This window comes from Lycorma delicatula, chromosome 3, assembly GCF_047948215.1.
Source record: "Lycorma delicatula isolate Av1 chromosome 3, ASM4794821v1, whole genome shotgun sequence".
Lineage (NCBI taxonomy): Eukaryota > Metazoa > Arthropoda > Insecta > Hemiptera > Fulgoridae > Lycorma > Lycorma delicatula.
This window is the reverse complement of record NC_134457.1, coordinates 113,976,766-113,997,728: the sequence shown is the minus strand read 5'-3', so window position 1 is coordinate 113,997,728 and position 20,963 is coordinate 113,976,766. Positions and strand designations below refer to the sequence as shown.

Genomic DNA, 20,963 nt, shown 5'->3' with positions numbered 1-20,963 from the left:
TCCCCTTTTAACAAATGTATCAAAATATTGGAATTTAGTAACTTATGATAAAATCATCATTCAACTTTAATCATTAATCGACTCTATCAAATTCATTGTATTTTCTACATATTATCATCCATCTTGTCTTCCTGGTGTTAATTTCCAGACTACATTCAGCACCAACATTAGAGCCACTCTAGTAAGTAACTCTCCTACAACCCAGACAGTGTGTCAGAAATAAGCGCAGCATCATCACCATATCGTCCCTTCAACAGATATGAGCTTCTGATTTTTATACAGTCTTCATCTGCTATTGCATGTATGATCTCTGAGTGTTTGTTAAAGAATGCCATAGGCAAGATGCAGCCCTACTTGATAGATACCTCCTCCGATTCAACATCTTCTCAATGAATAACTGCTGTTTGATTCCAAAACAGACTATACAGAAAATTTCTTACACAAGGACTGATACCAGTGTCTTCCAAGTTCTTCATCATATCCTTGTGTTTCTGCAGTCAAAATTATTCTTATAGTTGATAAAGTTGAGCTTCGAATTTACATCTTTGCACTAGTTCATTAATGGCACATAAGTCTCCGTAGCATTCATAACCATCCTTGAAACCAAACTGTTGAGAGTTGGAGCTTTCTTCACCACTTCTCAAACACTCTTTGATGAATTATTTTAAGTAGAACATTTAATGTATGCCACATTAGAATATTGGTTCTATAGTTGCCATACTCCACGGCATTATTCTTTTTTTGTAACGTAATAAACACTGATTTCAGCCAGTATACTGGAATTTCCCCTGAGCGTATCTTAGAGTTGAAAAATTTGGCCAGAAATAATAATAATTGATCATCCTTCAGTAGTTTTAAAAATTTTCCCTGCGCTTCATCATTCCCGACAGCTTTACCATTTTCATGTTCTTAATTGCATTTATCGCTATTTCTTATTTTATTTCATTCTCATCTTGACTTTCATCCTGACAAGCATATCTTGACCACAATTGATGTTATCCAGCATATACAACTGTGTAGGCCTTGCATCATCAAATAATTCTTTGATGCACTCTTTCTAGCTAGCAAACCACTTCTTTTCCAGTATCATATTACTGTTTCTGTTTTTCAATTTACCTGATGCTACTTTATGGTAAGTAGTGAATTCTTTCACTTTCTTATGAACATTGAAAGAGTCATGTTTAGTTAGTAGCGCTTCGATTTTGACGCTTCATCTTCAGCCATTCATCTTTGGTTTCACAGATCTTCTGCGAATAATACTATTCAGTCTCATATACACATCTCTATCACCTTTCCTCAATCCTCTGTCATTCATAAGTCCTAGTTTCTCAATCGTCATCCATGCATTCCTTCTACTATGATGCACAATGCCTAACACCTCATTCTGAATTCTAGGCTCTTCAACCAGTTTTCCCGGACAACTTTTGGGTTTGCTACAGACTGCAATTCTGCCATTATCTTTATCATTTCTACCTTAGCCTGCATATGAGTATCTAATTTCAGCAGCTTGCAAACATCAGTTTGTTGCAGTGATGATGGTTTGCCAACCCGTCAAAAACACAGTTTTAACTTGATAACTAACTATTGGGTTGTGATCAGAATTCACATCAGCACCAGAGTATGTCTGTACACATTTAACATCTTTCTTGAATGGTTTTTGAAGGAGAATAAAATCAATCTGGTTACAAGCCAACCCAGATGGTGATGCCCATGTATAGTCTTCTGTCTGATAATTGGAAGAAGTTATTAGCGATAAACATATTTTCCTTTGGGCACAACTGAACCAGTCAGTCTCCTTGTTTGATCCATTTTTCAAGGCAATAGAAAATTGTTTGTCAACAATTTTCAATTGCTGACCTTTACTGACTTTTGCATTCCAATTGCCCAAGAGGATGGTGATTTCATCTCGTTTAGTGTGTTTTAACAGTGTTGCAATCTGTTTATAGAACCACTCAGTTTTATCATCATCATTGTCCGTGTCAGGTATGTAAACTTGAACAATATTCAGAGGTCGATAATTAGTTTACATTCTTAACATCATCACTCTTTCCAACAGCAGAACATAATGCAAAAATTGTATTGCTGACATATTCAGCCACCAAAACAGTGACAGCTGCTCTTGTGACTAGGATCATTCGAACCACTTCCATTGTTTAACTTTACAGAATAGTATATCACCACATCATCCAGCTTTACACTTACCAACACACCTTACTAAATCCAAGAATGTCTGATTCAACATTATGTAATTTACCAGGTTGGAAAAGACTGTGAACATTTCAAGTACCTATTCTTAGTTTCCTATTGCTGACTGCAGATTTCACTTGACCTGTGAGAAATCCTGCCTAGAAATCCGTTTTGGGGGCTCGTTTACTTCCGGTCAATATTGTCCAACTACTCTTGGTATATTGACTTTTAGGACAATATTTCAGTGGTTCCCTTCACTTTTGGAAGATTTTCTGTTGGGATTTACTCCCCTAGCCAAATGGTCCAATTTTGAGGTGCTGGAGACACCTCATCCAACACATCTTGTGCTTGACTGGGGTACATAGTCATGGATGAAGAGTTGGAGACCTGTGAGTTCTTTCTGCATCGTGAGCGTAATGGGGTTTTCTGCTGACTCATATTTAACTCTGAGCCTGCCCCATTTAATAACCAACTCAAATCTTCAAACATGTGGCTTCAGCCCTCCACACCAACGCTAAGCCTGTTAGAGCAGTGGTTACCACCACCCCTGTACAGCAAGATTCACCACAGGTTCTGGTTGCCATTTCAATTTTCCATCAGTGGAACTAGCACCATATGATGGTCAAATGACTACTTATTAGAAAACTAACTCTAGTTACGAAAACCATACCCTGTGGGGTAGTACTTATGTTTCAAGCAGTCAAAAGCCTTCTTATAGTCAATAAAGCAGAAATAAAGCTTGCAATTTACATCCCTGCATCTTTGCATTAGCATTTTGATGATCCATAAGGCTTCATGGCTTCCATAACCACCCTTGAAACCAAACTGTTGGGAACCAGAGATCTCTTTGCTCTTCTCATACATTTCGATCAATTATTTTAAGGAAAACTTCCCTAACACCAAGCAATATTAATTGCACATTATTTAAGATTAATTTCATTACTAGGAAACATGAGAAATATATAAAAATATGTATTATAAAATTTAAAAAACATTAATCTAAAATAGATTAGTTCTATATAATAAAATTGGAGATAACAATCCCTTACTATTTCAAATAGAATTAATCAAATAACAAAACTTCTGATACTAAAATTAAGGGAAGACTTATCAGAATAGTCAACCTCCATAAGAATGGAAGTTCAAAATTTTGTCACAAACAGAAAAGAACAGCATATTTCTGTCTCAGTGTTAAAGATTTGAATTGTAAAAAATTATTACAAGGAACACAATGCAATAGTCAATATTCAGATTGCAATGGAAAATTATATGTAGTGTCATATTTCAAAATTGACCATACTATTTCTAAGTTTGACTAATTTCTTTAAAAAATAAGTATTTACTGTGGTTATTATTAATGCCTATGAGTTATTTTGAGATAATATAACTTTCTTTCTGGTGCCAGATTGAGATTTTCTTAAAAAAATTATTAGCACCTATTTTTTGCCAACTCCATTAAAAAAAAATGGATAATTTTTCTACAAAATAAAATGATTAGTGAACTGGTTAATGTAGTTGATAAGAAAAGCAATAATTATGTGAAGGGACAACTGTTTATTAATTTTATTATTTTCATTCTGATTTTATTTCAGATTGAATCAGAAGTAAGGATTTTCTTTGTATTTTTTTATATTATATTTTATTTGTTTATATTATACATGTTTGTTTATTTTTTCGTGGTTGTATAAAGTTGTATTGTATTACTTTGTTGGTTAAACTAGGTAACTTTAAGTTTTTTGTTTTTTTTCTGTAATTTGATCATTTAAGTTTAATTTTTAATTATATTGAAAATGCTGAAAATAATGTGTTATTTTAAAAGATATCGGCACTGGTAATCTTATAAACATGACTGTATTAATAGCTATTCACATTATTTTGCAGTCAGTGTTATTACTAATTACAGTATGAAACAATATTTAATAACAATTAACTTTTGATTTGTGAAGTTTTTATGATGAATAATACTACCATCATTTGTTTACATATAATTTTTTTTTAATAGTAAATATACTCCGTAAAGTATATTTTCAAAAATCCATTACAAGTAATATGGCTAGAGGATGTATTCTTTGTTATTAATTTGCAATAGTACTATTTCAGTATCCAGATATATTTATCTCAACCACCTTAGATTATCAAAAGTGATAGATTATTGGAATAATTTGACAAAGAACAATAAAGTAGTTGTCTTTGTGGTTGTGTAAATACTTTGATCTCTTTGTATTAGTCTAAGTTGTTATTTGCTTTTTAAAGAACACTATTTTCTTGATAAAAGATGAATTTCAGCCCTTCTATTTTACTCCTTAATTTTATCTGTTTATTCATTACATTGAAAGTATTTAAAGTTTGCACATGAAAAAGTAATCTGTTGAGGTATTCATTACAGATTACCTGATGTAAACAATTTTGTTAGTTGTAAATATAGTGTTTGACTTAATTATTTTATTTCTACTTTAGTATTTTTATTTATCACTGGAATCCGATCTTGATCCATTATTACATTATATATTATTATTATTATGTCAGACTGACTATATTTTGTATTAAGTCATGACTGCCAAATTTTAATTAAGTTTAGAACTGTAATGAGATAGTAAAACCCTGGTTAAATTAGACACTTTACTACACCCACTTTTCTTATCTGTTACTCCTTTTATTCTGGAAATTATTTTTATTATAGTAATTTTTTTAATTAATTCTGAAGTACTTCATTTACTGTTTCCTACCTTGTTGCTTGTAAAAGCATATTATAAGGCTGCATTAGATTCTTGATTTTGTTTAAAATTAATTGATCAAGAAATAAAGTTCAACCAGTTTTAAATTTTGTTGATTTATTATTTTTTATTAAAACAAAATATTTTAATTGAGAAAAAAATCATTCCATTTTTGTTTTAAAAGCCATAGAGGAAAGTTAGGAAAGGAAAATTATATTGGTAATCATTTTTTTCTAATTAAAAACATAATATTCATTTAATTTTATTTATTTATTTAATTAATTTAATTATTAATTTATCAATTTTGTTGTAATACGCCTTAGATTCTATAACTTGATAAATTCTAGCCCTTTTTTTTTTGAAAAAGTATTGCATGTCTGTAGAAGAGTTTTCTCCTAAAACCTAATTCAGCATAAAAAGATTGCAAATTAATACATAATATATTTTTTTTAAATTAAAATATAATTTATTTATAATAAGCAGTAATTGCATATCAGCTAGTATTTACAACTATTTCATTTTTATTACATGATAAAAATTATTTTATATTAGAGTAAATATGTATTTATTTACCTCAGATATAATATAAATAAGTAACAAAATTTTTATATATATGATAAAATTCTAATAAATTAATGAATACTGTAGTTATGAAATGTGTCTAATAGGGTATATTTGTCCCTTCACAAGTAGTCATAATTCTCCGTCCAGTTGATGATGTACATAATTTATTTATCTGTAAGATATAGATTATTTAATAATAACTATTATATTAGAAAATATGTTTTTTTTCTACTAATAATATTTTAGATCTATCACTTTAAAGAGTTTATGCAATGATCTGAATAAATTTTTCATTTTATATGATGTATGATTTATTAATATTATGCGAGTGTGAGAGAAAATGTGTGTGTACAGAGTATGGAAAAATGTTCGAATGTTAATTGAATTTTAAAAAAGTGCAAAATAAAGTTAGTTGTTAGCACAACAGTTAATCAAGGTAGATTATTATTTTTGTAGTGAATTTTTATAGAATAATATTATTTAGTTTCCCTTTCCTCTCTTATGAATATTTAATTTTTTGCTAATCTTTAATTATTTGACTGTGTTGCAAAAGAGTTATTAATATTGTTGATATTACTATTCTTATTATTTCTGTTATGTATGACAGGGAAATTAAAACTAATTTTATATGCCTGGGTTATATTTTTACATTAGGCTTAATATAATAATGTTATTAAAAGTAATTATTAAACAATGTCAATTGAGATAATTATTTATTAGAGTTATTGTGATTTATAAATTTATATTAAAAGTGTAATGTATATAAAATTTTATGTTTTGTGTTCAAATGACAGTGAATTTGCTTTTATTATGCTGAAATTTTTTTTTGTTTTTTTAATTTTTATATATATTTTTTTTATTATTTGAAACTTTTATTAGTTTTTTTAATCTAATGTAAAACATTTTTATATTATGCATTTTGTATTGAATAGATTAATGACTGTTGAAAAATAAATTGCAAAATAATTTTTTTTTCTTGAACTTTTTGTTATTTTATGTATGTTAAAAATTGTCCAAATTATGTCCAAAATTTTTTTGGATTACATAATCCAAAAACATTTTTGTAGTACATGGGATTGCATTGACTTACTGATGTGTACCGGAATAATTGCTCAACAGGTAGCTATGCAACTAGAAGAGTGTCTCCTCTGAATACTTTCTTTTCCTTTACTTTTTGTTAATTTGTTAATTTTTTAGTAATCAAATACTCTGAGCTTAAGTTAAATAGAAAGCTAAATAGGCTTTCATCCATTCTTGGTTATCACTGTCCATCTTTCTTGATGCATAAGTCATTTTTTCCATTCTTCTCGCATTATCATAATAACTCTTCTCTTCTCTCATCACTGCTCTTAACTTATTCACCTTTAGTTTTCTGTCTTCCTCATTTAAATACAGAATTATTTTTTGTAACACTTTTCTGCTGTAATCATATGAAAAAAAAATGCAATTTTGACCCTATAAAGTTGTTTACAAGACTATTCAAATTATTCTATTCTCTCTCCCTTAACCATTCCTTATTATTCTGTTAAAAAATTTTATAATAATTAAAATTATCTAATTATTAGAAAAATTAGATTTACTTGTCATTTGTAAATGACTAGTAAAATCTCACGCAAGGTATTTTTCATGTAACTGATTGCACTTGTCCCAAGTTTTCCCATTGCTTAAAACATTTTTGAAATTCCTGAACAGTAACTTTCCCTAAGGCCTGCAGCGATTTATCTTTGCTTTGCTTTCTTTCCTAGCACAAAAATGCTTTCCTTTTTTTCATACACTGGAACAAGAAATATTGTTCACAGCAATGTCAGGTGAATAAGCGTTATCCCTAACACTTAACGTTAATAGAGTGATAACGCTTAGTGTGTTTTTCCATAAAAACTGATATAGAGGGCAGAATTGCAATGCAAAATTAATCACTATTCTCTCACATTGTCAGACGGAAATGCTGATTCACTATCTATCCAGGAGGAACAAACTTCTTTGTGAACAATCCCATTTACATAAAAAAGCAAATCAACATTATCATCACATTTAATTGGACTTGCCATGGTTTTTTTTTATCTGTGACTTTCATGATTTCTGTTGGCTTGATTATCCTGTTTTTCAGACCATAACCATAGTATCAACTCACATCACCTGTTGCTCAGAAGGAAAGTTTGGATTATTTTGAAATTAGTAATTCAAATCGTGGCATGTATTAACTCAACCAGTTTTCTGATCTGTGAGCAATCAAAGAATAAATATTGTAGCAACACATTTCATGTTCATCTGTTAAAATTTGTTGGAAAGATATCTGAGACACATATGTTATTTATGAAATTCTTCAATATTCCAATGATGATCTTCATAAATTGTATTCTGAATTTTTCAAAGTTTTCATCATTCCTAATTATGATTTTCCACATATCTTCTACATAGATTGGTCTTCAAGTGACCTTTCCCCATGTTTAATATATGAAAACCACTTGTAGACCTATGTTTTATGTAAAGCTTTCTCTTTAAAAACATTTTGAAGCTTCACTATTGTTTCAGCAGTTCTTTTCCCTAACAGGAAATAAAATTTAACACAGATTCTCTGCTTTTTATGATCACCTGTCACAGAACAAATTAAACAAGCTGACCAAGAAAAACCGACATAAAATAGAGAGCAATGCCAGAATACTCTAAGCTACTACATCTAATGGTGAAATTTCCAACTTCACCTACATTGCCCTTCAGGTATAGATAGATTCCACTTATTTTTAGGTAATCCTCATATATCTAACCACATTTACTTAAAAAAATATGTCATGAGATTGTTGAACCTTTTTTTTGCCATTGGGTATTAATAGCAAAAATGCAACTGGAATTCATGTGATATAAATGTGCCTTTTAAAAAATTAATTTTTTGTGACATTCATACGCACATTAAAATTAAAGTTTAATTATAAATTATGAAAAAAAGGCTACAGATCAACTAAGTCAGTAGTGTAGAACATTATGTTTAATAACAGTTATCCAAAACAATCTGTAAAAAGCATAATTAAAATGTACAAGTGAAACAGTTGCTTTTTTAAAATAAGATAACCGTGCAAATGTATTTACTATAAATAAGAAGATCTGTTAGAGCGTTAATGTAAATTACTTATTATTTTTTCAATAATTATATTGAAAAGATTTTAATACAATGATAACAAAATATTGACTATGGAAAAGAACTTAATTCTGGCATTTGTAATAATTTTCTTTTGTTTGCAGACAGCATGGTGCTCTTACAAAATAGTGAAGATATATTATCAAATAGTCAATATATTGAACTAACTGGGTTGGTCTAGTGGTGAAGACGTCACTGCAAATCAGATGATTTCAAATTCTAGAGTTCTAAGGTTCAAATTCGAGTAAAGGCAGTTACTTTTATATGGATTTGAATACTGATCGTTGATACCAGTGTTCTTTGGTGGTTGGGTTTCAATTTAGCCACACATCTCAGGTATAGTCAACCTGAGACTGTACAAGACTAGACTTCATTTACTTTCATACATATCATGCTCATTTGTGCTAAACAGAAATAGAAAGAAGTCAGCGTATTGAGGAGGAGATTTCATCTCAAAAGATCCCAAACTTGCATTTAGAAGCAACTGGCCCCTATACATTCAAAAATTGTACTTGAAAAAACATTCTGGTACAAGTGAATTTTTCATGTTTCATTTAGGAATAGGATAACAGAATAGAGTTATACTAGAGTTAGTTTTTTGTCTGCTCTGTATGTTGCTATTTAAAAACTACAGTGAATGAGAAAAGAGACAAAATTAACTCTAAAAAGTTATAAAAATTGTAATTAATTTAATTTATTAACATTAATTTAAAATTTGTTGTGTTGATTAATGTGAGGTCAGAAACATGGTACCAAAATTCTACCTCAGAAAAATCACTTTCAAATATTTATTTGATTTTTTGTAAAACTGGAAGATAGTATCTATTCTAGTAGTGTAACTAGTTTGAGGACTATATTATGATTGTTAGGGTTCTATTGTAAGGGAATAGCTAATAAGAGAAAAATATTAATTGAAAATTTTGAAGTATGGAAGAAATAACAATAAAAATATTTCCACAAAAACTGAACAACTTTACAAAATAAGATTGTATAGATGTGTGCAATAAATAAATAAAGACAGAATATTTAAAAATGAATTCATTGCCAATAAAATAATTGACAGATTGATGATTTTGAAGATGAAACTGTAGAAATTGTAGCTTCAAAACATTGTAATGATTATGTATATAAACTCCCTAAGTAATAATTTAATTAAATTCAGTACTTATCAACAGATTATATTTTAGAAAAAAGAATTAAATTTATTGGAACATTCCAATTACTTAAATTTCTAAAAAAATCACTGGGGGAAAAGTATTTTTGGAATGGATATCATTTTTTTTATTTTCCACTTGTCTGTTTCATATAGCAGTTAACAGAGATAAGGAAAGTAAAGAGGTAATGTAAGGTTATGTTGCAGAAAATGTATCTATTAATGAATGGAGTGGGATACAGGCAACTTAAATGAGATTTTAAAATCTGTGAAGGATTTTTCTATCACTAGAAGAAACTGACTCAACACTTCTTAAGTAAACCACCACACTGTTTACAATTACAGATTCAGTGATATAAACCCTGAAGAAGGTAGATTACTAGATTGAAGAGGAGTAAAACTGAAACTGCTCAGCCAGGCCTAATCCACAATAAATACTAATAAAAACTTCTTGATGTAATTGTTGAAAATTTACTAAAAATATAACTTCAAAATTTTAAAAATATATATCTTCTATATAAATCGTAGTGTAACTCATCAAACAACTGGAAACCACTGAGAAATTAAAATATGAAAATATTGAGAAGAGACTTAGTAAAATAGAACCTTGTTATGATTTCAATGTTAAGAGGATAAGTAAATAATAACAGTGGAGCAATGACAATGCTCATTCAAGGTCAAATAATTATAAAGGTCTTACTAGCAGATTAGAATGTCTATACGAAAATCCAAAATTTAATATTTTGTTAGAAAAAAATAAGTTTTTATTTTTAGCAGACGTATTTTATGAAGATTTTATTTATTAAAGGAGATATATGTAAAAAAAAATTACATCATTTCTCAGAATATATTTTATCTAATATTCCATTACTTTGACTACATATTAAGATAGAAAATGAATGTGGTAAATTCACCAAAAAATACTACAGTGTCATTAAGAATATGTGAAAATGTATTTTTATGTTATCTAAATAAGGAAGAAAAAGCTTTGTAAAAATAAGTTAATGAAAAACAATACGTTGAAGAGTACATGGCATTGCATCAAAATACCCAATAAATTTCAAATAAAATATAATTGATTGTTATTTATGGTAGTAACCTTTCCCAACTTTATGGTTTTTATTGGATTTAATTGAAATAAGAAATAAATAATTTCATTATAACATGTTATATATTAGGAAATAACATAAAAGTTAAGCTGAAGCTTTTTGTATTTAAAAAAGTCATCAAAGTATTAAAGAAGCAGTTATCTGTAACAAAAGAGGCAAACAAATGTTAATTATGTGAGTAAATTTGATTTGAAATGAACATTGGTTGCTTTTTATTCTTTTATTTTTTTTTTTGTTGATTGAAAAAAGAAGAACTGAAAATGTAAGGTTCACTAAAAATGTTTCTCAATTTTTAAATTGAGATGCTGAAAAATAGAAAATGAGTTTTAATAATTTTATGCAGATTAGTAAAAATAATAAAAATATATATCTACAATCTTCAAATTTATACTTATGGTTATTATAAATAAACTAGCCAGTCAAGGCTTGTCCATCATATCTAACCAGGGGGCAGAGCCCCCTGGATTCCCACTGCATTCATTATCCTCATGCTTATGAGAATAATACCAATAAATAATAATTAAAGCTTGTTCAGTTTATAAAAACTATCAGAATATTGTAATTTCTTCACAGCAACAGTTTAGTTAGCACAGGACTCAAACCTTTGAAGTATGTGTATTTTAGAATAGTCCTCAATCTTAAAAATATTAGTTATAGCTACTATTTTTAAGTTCTTCCTTCTTTACCGAAGTACAATTCCTAAAAAAAGAAGTATTAAAGGAAGTATTTTGTAAAAATAGGTAAAGAAGTATTTTGAACAATTCTTAGTGTTAGCTGACAAGCACCACTAGGAAATGACTGTACTTCATTTCACATTTTTTTTTTTTTTTTTTTTAACCTATGTTTATAGTCAAGTAACCAGAGATAGGTTCAACTAGTCACATCCCAAACACAGTAACAGTGTTGGTTGACCAGCCACATGGTACACTATTATACCCTTTAAGCTACTTTCTCAATAACCAAAAGAGATATTGAGAAAGAGACTATTTGTAGAAAATCTAATTTAAAATAATGCAAATGGTCTCCAAATTTTATTTGGTCATAATAAACTTGAATATTGAGTTGGAACATAATCTAGTTGTCACTGCAAGCCATTAAAACACCATCTTGAAACCATGAAACATTTTGAAATGGCAGTAGCCGTTTGTTCATTCCAGGTAAAAAAACTGTGTTCATACAGAATTTCAGCTCAATCAGTTTAGAGTAGTTTTTGCATGAAAGAAAAGCAGATTCACAGAAACCACAAGAGCTATATATAAAGATTATTTACAAAGTTCTAATAAATTATAGTGAAGATAAAATTAATAATAAAATAACACAATTTAAGCAATCCAACAGAACTAAAACGAATGTGGCAAGGCCATATATGATGAGAGAAAATGAACCTTTCAAAAATGTATTAGCATATTTATACAACACTTCAGTGTAGTTTATCTGTTAAGAAATTTTTTCTTTTGGATTTTCATTATTTAAAAATCAAAAAATTTCTGTAAACAGTAAAATGAGATTGAATAGATATTTTTAATTGTTATGCAAAACAATTTATACTAAAAATAAAGTTATCAATTTTTAATAAAATTTTCAGAAAAAATTATTGTTTTTACAATTAATATTTTAAATAACAAACTTGTTTATACCATAATAATTTACAAACCTGCAAACAGTAGAATGCATCAATGAATAGGGCCAATTTAAATACATAATGAATGGTATCACTATTGAGTAGAGTGAGTTCATTATATTGTTTCCTAAAGAGAGGAATACATCAGTTTGTTGCTTTTTGCCATTGATACTCAACCTTTTTAGCTCCACGACCCTAAAAAGTATAAAAAATATATCATGAATATTTCACGACCTACCAACACCAACGCAGTTAAACTTTTTAAGCTGCGTTAGTAGCAGCTATGAATATGCATGTGTGTATGCATGTATATACATGCAAATTGATCATGTACAAACATGAGCAATTTACATAAAATGATTTCATTATTGTTTATGTGTAAAGTTGTAGGCTGATTTCATGATCCCCCCTTTCATATCATTGTGACCCCCAAGTTGATGAACACTATTTATGCTGCCTGTTACATTCTTTCATAATAAGTATATAGAATAAAAAGCATCTAAGTTTAGCAGAACTAATCAGATTATTTTCCCCTGAGAGTAATAAAAGGAATGATCTTTATATGGCCAAACTTTGGTGAACAGAGTAATGGTATCATTGTAAGGGCTGAACATCATCTGCATTTAATTGAATTTGGCATGCTGATATGAAACTGTGTTTGTCCTTGGGAAAAAGTCAGCAGTATACCACTTCATTCCCTACTCTCCTTAGCAAAATATGCTAATGGGATGTTCGGTACTCTTTGTAATTTCTGTACTGTTTTTGAGAGTCAATTTGCCTTGGGTAAATATATTTACAGCCATTATGGTTATGGTATCTAATATTCAAAAAATACCCAAAAAATTCTTTCATTTATTTAAGTTTAAAATCTATGAATAAATTTTATACATAAAAGCACTTAAATTGTACTGACAACATTCTCTTTCTTAAGATTAACATCCTTCAAATAACCACCACCACTTTGGCACTGGTAAGGAAATTGTGGTGTGGCTTGCCTGTTAATTTTTTGAATCATTTCTACTGGAATTAATCTTTAGCACCATTCACTATTTTAACACCTGAATTATGTGAAGCGCAGGCACACTGAAAGAAGGTGACTTGGATGTCACATGATATTCCCACACCAGAAATAATATGGTTAGGGAGAAATTCTGAAAACCTTCCTTAGAACTTATGTTATATAGCTCATAGTCATTTACATCTTGTTAAAAAAATTCTTTATTTAATAGATGATGATTTCAGAAATAAAAAGGGTTATCTTAAAGTAAGAACACTCTAGTCTATCATTAAAGCTCAGTAATACTAAGAAGCAAAAAGATTTTGCATTACACAATTTCAGAACTGTAAAATAATTTCTCATGAAGTGCATGTAGATCCTTTTGTAAAATATTCTGAATGCTGCCTTAAGACATCATGGTGACAGTTTAGTGTGAGTGTGTTCAGCCTCTCTATTTGCTGTATTTACATTGCTAAGTTTCTTTTTTATTTTGAACCAAAATCTTAATAAGGACTGGTGAACAGGATAATTACGATGAATATCAAACTTCAAAATCCACACTTAATGATCACATGTCAGTCACCATTTTTGTTAAAAGATTTCACAGCAAAAACACATTGCACTACTACACATGATTTTGTTGTTACTACAACATAGTACATATTACTCGTAAGAACGAGTAATTTATAATATCGACAATAATATTGTTATACTTCAACAATAATATTGTTGAAGAATCCAGAAATACAACAGCTTTGATTGTCTAATTAAATACTTAGAAACATGAAAAATTTATGACAAAACATTGTTGAGATGCATAATTAGTCTTAAATACAAATTTCCTCACATGGAAGTTTGTTTGACACCAAATTCACTCTGCAAAATTTCAAAATTGTATGACAACTGTAATCAAGATATCTAATTTGTCTTAAGTGTAAATTGTCTTCTTTTATTGCAAAATATTATTGTATAGAAAAAAATTAATAATATTATTAATTAATTATTAGATTATTAATTAATTAGATTGCAAAATAAAATTGTATAAACTCTTAGATTGTGATCTATTTTCACCATTAGTTAAGATTTTATTGATATTAAAAAAAAGATGAATCCACCGAACAAGCTTATTTCAAGAAAATAAGCTTCTTGCCCCATCTGTTTATGGAGGTTTGAATAAAACAAAAACCATCAGAAAGTAGCTTAAGTAATTAATCAAACTGATTAATTACCTAAGGTATTAAATTATGAGAAAAAATTTACTACCCTTTGAGTAAAATTTTGGGATGCAAGACCCATGCTGTTATTTTCCCTGCCCCTTGACCAATGGCAGCCAAAATTAAATGCATCAATTTTCCAGATATATTGTGCCAAATTCATCCAAGTCAGTCTATTTGGTCTGGAGATATCAAGCCAACATACTTGAATATAGTAAATATGCATCCTTCAGGAAATTTTTAGTGCTAATATTATGTTTTTTGATTCCAGGGAAATTGTAATTATTAGGTAAACAAATCATTGCTAATTGCAACAAATCAACCACATTCTGCAACAAATTCAAACTTACTGATATTGATTCAGAGGTATTATATTTATTATGATTATGTATATTCACATTCCCATTTGAAGTATAATATCATGCAGTTTAATAGAGAGTTTTGAAGATAAAAAAAATAGGCTGAAAGATACTACTATTTGGCGCTTGTAAGTATGAATCATGCAGGCCAAGATTTACTGAATTAAAAATGTTAACTTATGCTTACATTTTTAATTTTGAATGTGTAATGTTTGCTAATAATCTATTATTCTTAAAAAAATAACCATATCCACTTCTAACAAATCAGGCAACAAAACTATTTTTATGTAATAATACTTTGACTTATAAGAAAGGGTCCTATTGCCCTTATTTATGCTTCTATTGCCATTTTTAATAAATTACCAACTTGTTTAAGATCTTCCCATCAATTTACCTAAAATGAAGTTAAGAAATTTTCTTTTACAGAAACTATTTTAACTATGGTGATGAATTTTTAAATAATACTAATCAAACAAATTTAAAAAAACTCTGAAATTGCAACATGTCTATAAATGCAGTGTGTTCATAGTAATTGCTCAAATAAAATTCATTAACAATTTCTGATTGGTGGTTTATTTTCTAATTATTTTATGTACATAGCATCTTCATGTATTTATATTTTAAATAATTAATATGCATCTTTTAAATATTTAATCGTATTAAAGAATTGATATGGATTTTATAATTAAAATGCATATATATTTTTATTTTACAATTAACTGTGAATTTTGTAATACTGCTCTGATTGAGATTTTATGATTTCCTTTGATCTATCTGGGCAAATTCTGGGTCATATTCCTTTTTTTAACCACAGAGTAGCATGTGAACATATTCTTGACATAATCTACTTACTATATTATTTATCATTCTGAATAAAAACTTTTTGTTTATTTATATTAAAACTATTTTTAATGTTATTTTTTTGAGTATGAAAAAATAGAAAGGGGATGTGAGAAGTTGCAATGTGGCTACTGTTGAGTGATCAGGTTTGTATAAAATCTTGCTCAAGATTTATTTATATTATTTTAATATGAATCAAATTCATCTCATAAGGAGATTAAATTAACTGTTATTTTGGGTCCAAATTCTTAAATAAAAAAAATAGAAAAGGTAATCCCAACAAACTAGAATGATCTTTTTGAGCCACCTATTGTATGCTAATCTGTATATCAAAATATGTTTTATCTTTTATTGGTTTAAGGTAAGTCATTTGACAGTATATGTATAATAGTAAAATAATTTAAACAAAACATTAGAAGAGAATAAATTATATAAATCTTAATAATCAACCAGTAAAAAAATTAATAATATTAAAACTTTCAATGGTTTGATAATAATAACAACAAAATAAATTTATTTAGTAATAAACTAGTCATTGGAATGAACATGAAAAACAGATAAATTAACCAAAAACAATCATTTAGAATGATACACAAAATTTGGGAATAAATGAAATGACGCAATCAGTAAATTAGCCCACTGATGAAGGGCCATTGATTTCATTTTCACATTCATACATGTATAGCCTTGCCATAGTTGCAATATAACTATAATTGTATAGCTTTAACATGTATCTTGATCTTATCTGGTTTGCAGCATAAACTGGCTCACACAAGATAACAAAAGGCAGGCCAACTTGAAAAGGTGCTCCACATCTTAGATAGAGCTCCTATCTGCAAACTTGGGAAGACAAAGTTGTGGTACAATATTCATGACAAACTGGTTCTGGACTCTGAATGCAACAAATAGCATAATGAGAATTTCAAACAACATTTATTTCATGACCTAACAAGTCAGGGATGTATTCAGAACAGAGCCGATTCACTAATGGCATTTTGAACATTTGAAATATGAAGCCTAATTTCTGTTACGTTCTGCACAAATTATCTGAGAAAGTTCCTCAGGTGTTGTAATAGAAATTTTAGTAACCTTTATCTAAATCACAGATTTTCTTGAGAGTTACATCCAGAAAATAGTGAAAGTCAGCTGATACCTTTTGCCTGAAAAAGGAGATTACAGAGCATTTGCATTTCTTGAGCAAGTATTATAGAATTTCTGTTACACTAATCAACAACAGTCAAGGTTATAATGCTAAAGGGATTTCTTAAAATTATTCAGCAGTTAGTTTTTGCTCCAGATATTGTTCGTAATGGAGGTTGATAAAAGTACAAACCTGAGTAAGGAAAAATTCTAACATTGTTACTCCTGCATTATATATAAGTATTAATTAACATTGTTAATACTGCATATCACCTTATTTTGTTGATGAGGTGTAATAATAGCAGAAACGAAATGGTGGGATATGGGCAGAACACTCAATTTAAGGTCTTTGTCATAGTATTTAAAGTATATAGTATATAATATTAAATCAGATTTGTTGGAAAAGATACTACAAGATAATATCCAGTCTATTAATAAATTGATAATATCGCTACAAGGTTAGAAACCTTTATTCGTATTTTGTATGATTTGTAACATATAAAATACAGTCATTAAAAAAGTTAGAAATCACAGAAGAAAATTATTCTAATATGTCCGTTTTATTCATATTGTATCATAAGGCATAGTATATTTTAAAATATTGAAATACTTGTACAATAAACAGCACGCTCCCGAAAACGTGACAGCCTGTTTCGAATCTTTGTAAGATAAATTATGATTGGTCGTCTTTTCCACAACTACAGCGAAAAGCACGAATGGCGTAATATTTTACTTTTGCTGGATAGACAGCTGTGAATACAGAACACAAGTAAATTTAAGGCTATGTAAAAGAATAGCCGCAATGAGTACTTGTTCTATGGTGTGAAGAAAATTATTTTAATTGAAAAATTATTTTCTGTGGACTTATATGTACATTTACAATTGTGATGCATTCGATTTCTGAATTTGGTGCTAACGTGCCAGCATTTCTTGCTAAATTATGGAAAATGGTCGAGGATCCCTCGACCAACGACCTTATTCTCTGGAGTCCTGTAAGTTTGCTAACTTTAATTATTTTGAGTTTAATTGTAAGAAGAACCTTTATTGTATTTTCATCTATGTTGCATAATTTTGCATTACTCATCGTTCAATTAATTCCTCAATATACATCCTGTTAGTAATAATTACTGTGGTCAATACGTTTAGCCTATTTATTTATTGTCTGTTAAGGGGTTAATTTGTTTTTAAAAATACAATTATTTTTTTTTAATTTATGTTTTTTTTTGGATTACGTTTTTGTTACTGTGTGTGAGTTTGGAGAATTGCTAAGTTCGTCTTGTAAAGTATTAGCTAACAAAATCGAAGCCCTTCACTCCATTACTGTTGATTTATATTTTGCTAAAATCTAATCCGAATTAAGTGTTGATCCTTTGCCTAATATCTTATATCTGTTCTCTTATTATTTTTTTTAACTGAGTAGGTTTTTTATTGCCTAACCATTCTCATAAGTTGAATTTTATGCTGTTGTCTTAATAAAATAAATAATGATTTAAATATCTGTGTAATTAAGTTTTAATTTTCATAAGTTGTTATCTAATTGTAGAATTGATATTAATTTATAAAATAATTATAAATTCAAATTAATTTATGAATACAGCAGTGAACAGGGATTTTACCTTGGTTTCAGATTTAACCTTATCTTGAAGTTAGTTCCTGCTATTTGTCTACTGTCATGGAGGAAGTATTGTTTGTCATAAGGATTAAGTTTCTGTAAAATATTGTATTTGGCTGATTTTCTCTGTTAAAATTTTTTTACTTGCGTTATGCTTTAATTATCATGTATAGTGGGGTGGTAGTGTTTGTAAACTTCAATACATGTTTGATGAGAAAATTATGGCACTACATCGCCTAACCTAAACTAATACTTGTAGTGTATTTTACAGTGTCTAATAGTAACTATATTTTTATTTTTAAAAAATTCCTTTTGGTTCTAAAAAATAAAAATAGATTTTATTTATGCATTGATATATACACTTCACTTTAAAGGATGATGACCTTACTGCTGTTGTCTAATATCTGCAGACATTTTTATATTTAAAAAACTATTAAGGCTATTCTTTTGTGAAATTACTTTAGGCACACAATATTATAGATTCTTATTTTATTTACTTAATTGATTTAATAATTAATAAAAAAAACTTAAATAATATTTAACATGACTGAAATTTAATCATATTTATTGTTAAGATTGTTCTGTTGCCAGTCTTGATTGATTTATCTGTTTTCAGATGAATTACTTGTATTTTGTTTTTGTTGTAAGAAAAAAATTGATTATTTAAATCTAAAATTATGTTGTGGTTCTTGTTAGTGAAAAATTGATTTGGGGTTAGATTAGTATACACTCTGATTAAGCTTGTGTGGTTTGAAAATGATATAAACAGTTATTGTATATTTTAATTTAAACTGTTCAGGATATTGAATTCTGAATACCATAAAACTTGTCTTTTTCTGCCAAGTATCCAGTCTTAATCTTGGTTTAAATATAAATTGTTGATTTGTAAGCACTGGAAAGCTAATTTTTTAAGCTTTAAGTACATAATATGAATTTTTCTAGTCTTGTTCAAAGTTGCATGCTCAAGTACTTCATCCATATACTGCCAGATACTTAGTTTTTTGTATTTTCCCATCTAACTTATGAATTGCTAATTAAATAAATTTTTTTATTTAACATTTCCTAATCAAGCAAATACTAATAAAACATTTTGGTTACGTTTCCCTATTCCCATATAAATAACTGTAGCAAATATAATGTCAGCCTTCTATCTGTTTGGAAAATGTGAGAATTAATGGATAAGGTAGTGAATGCTTTTCCTTGTATAATAGATTTAATATAAAAACGTTACTGTTAATTTCAATGTTTCCACCACTTTCATAATATAGATTGGAAATACAACTCCTTTATTTGCTTTTAATCAATTGCTTTTCTTCTCCTTTTACTTGCTTGAGATCAGGTAAACCCCAACGTAGCAATAACTTTCTGCTGAACGGAGTCAGTTTTTACTGAAGGGAGTCACCTCTTTCAGGTTTCAAGGTTTTACCTTTCCAGGTCTCAACATTCCATCTCAAACCTTATTTAATTTAACTTTATTTATAATGTGCTTATTAAAATTATTTTTCTTTTTCTAAGGGTCATTGGAATAATGCCAAATTTCAGCATTTAGCTATATGGGAAATGGAAGATTTGTGAAGTAAAGGCTTTTGTGTCTGTTTATTGAATAATCAAACTATGTAAATTATTAATAATATATTATTATGTGATGGGTGTTGTTAACATACGTTTTTAAATATTATATATTGTTAATCATTCCCTGGTGGCAAATGTCAAAAGCATGCAGCGAATGAATCTGCGCCCAGCTTTGTTTAGATTAGGTGGTCTATGTAAGGCAGTTTATGTGAATTAGGTTGTTTCATTTTATCCTCTCTCTCTCTCTCTTTTCTGTTTAGCCTCGGGAACCACTGTAAGGTATTACTTCAGAGGATGATTTGTATGAATGTAAAAGAAGTGTAGTTTTCTAAAGTCTCAGGTCGACCATTCCTAAGATGTTAATGGTTAATTGAAACCCAACCACCAAAGAACAGCGGTATCCACGATCTAGTATTCAAATCCGTATAAAAGTAACTGCCTTTACTAGGATTTGAACCTTAGAACTTTCAACTTCGAAATCAGCTTATTTGCGATGACGAGTTAACCACTAGATCGACCAGCCCGGTGGGCTGGTCATTTTATCCTCGCTTAATATTTTCTAATTTCCAGGATTTTACCCCTGGTGACTCCTGAAATCTGTAGTGGTTCTAGGTGTTGAACTGTAAGAGATACAAATTATTCAGATATTGTCATTAGTAGAGTAAGAAGCATGTCTTTGTGCAGTATCTAAGCATAGTATCATCTTATTTTATATGGTAGTACTGGTATATCGTTTGTAAACATACTA

At 28.7% G+C, this 20,963-nt stretch overlaps 1 protein-coding gene and 1 long non-coding RNA gene across 4 annotated transcripts in view; one reads left to right on the top strand and one right to left on the bottom strand.

The window, feature by feature from the left end:
• Positions 1 to 5,183: 5,183 nt before the first annotated feature.
• LOC142321904 (uncharacterized) lies at positions 5,184 to 17,493 on the bottom strand. The gene is made up of 3 exons (XR_012755736.1): positions 17,305 to 17,493; positions 12,515 to 12,676; positions 5,184 to 5,303 (listed from the first exon to the last, which is right to left on the bottom strand). It is a non-coding gene; the product is annotated as an uncharacterized LOC142321904 (long non-coding RNA).
• A 303-nt stretch (positions 17,494 to 17,796) lies between these two features.
• Positions 17,797 to 20,963, top strand: part of Hsf (Heat shock factor) — an 89,025-nt gene continuing 85,858 nt past the window's right edge. For all 3 annotated transcript variants that reach the window (XM_075360410.1, XM_075360412.1, XM_075360409.1), the window contains exon 1: positions 17,797 to 18,023. In XM_075360410.1, coding sequence (XP_075216525.1) covers positions 17,919 to 18,023 — 105 coding nt within the window. In that variant the 5' untranslated portion in view covers positions 17,797 to 17,918. The remainder of the gene's footprint in view (positions 18,024 to 20,963) is intronic.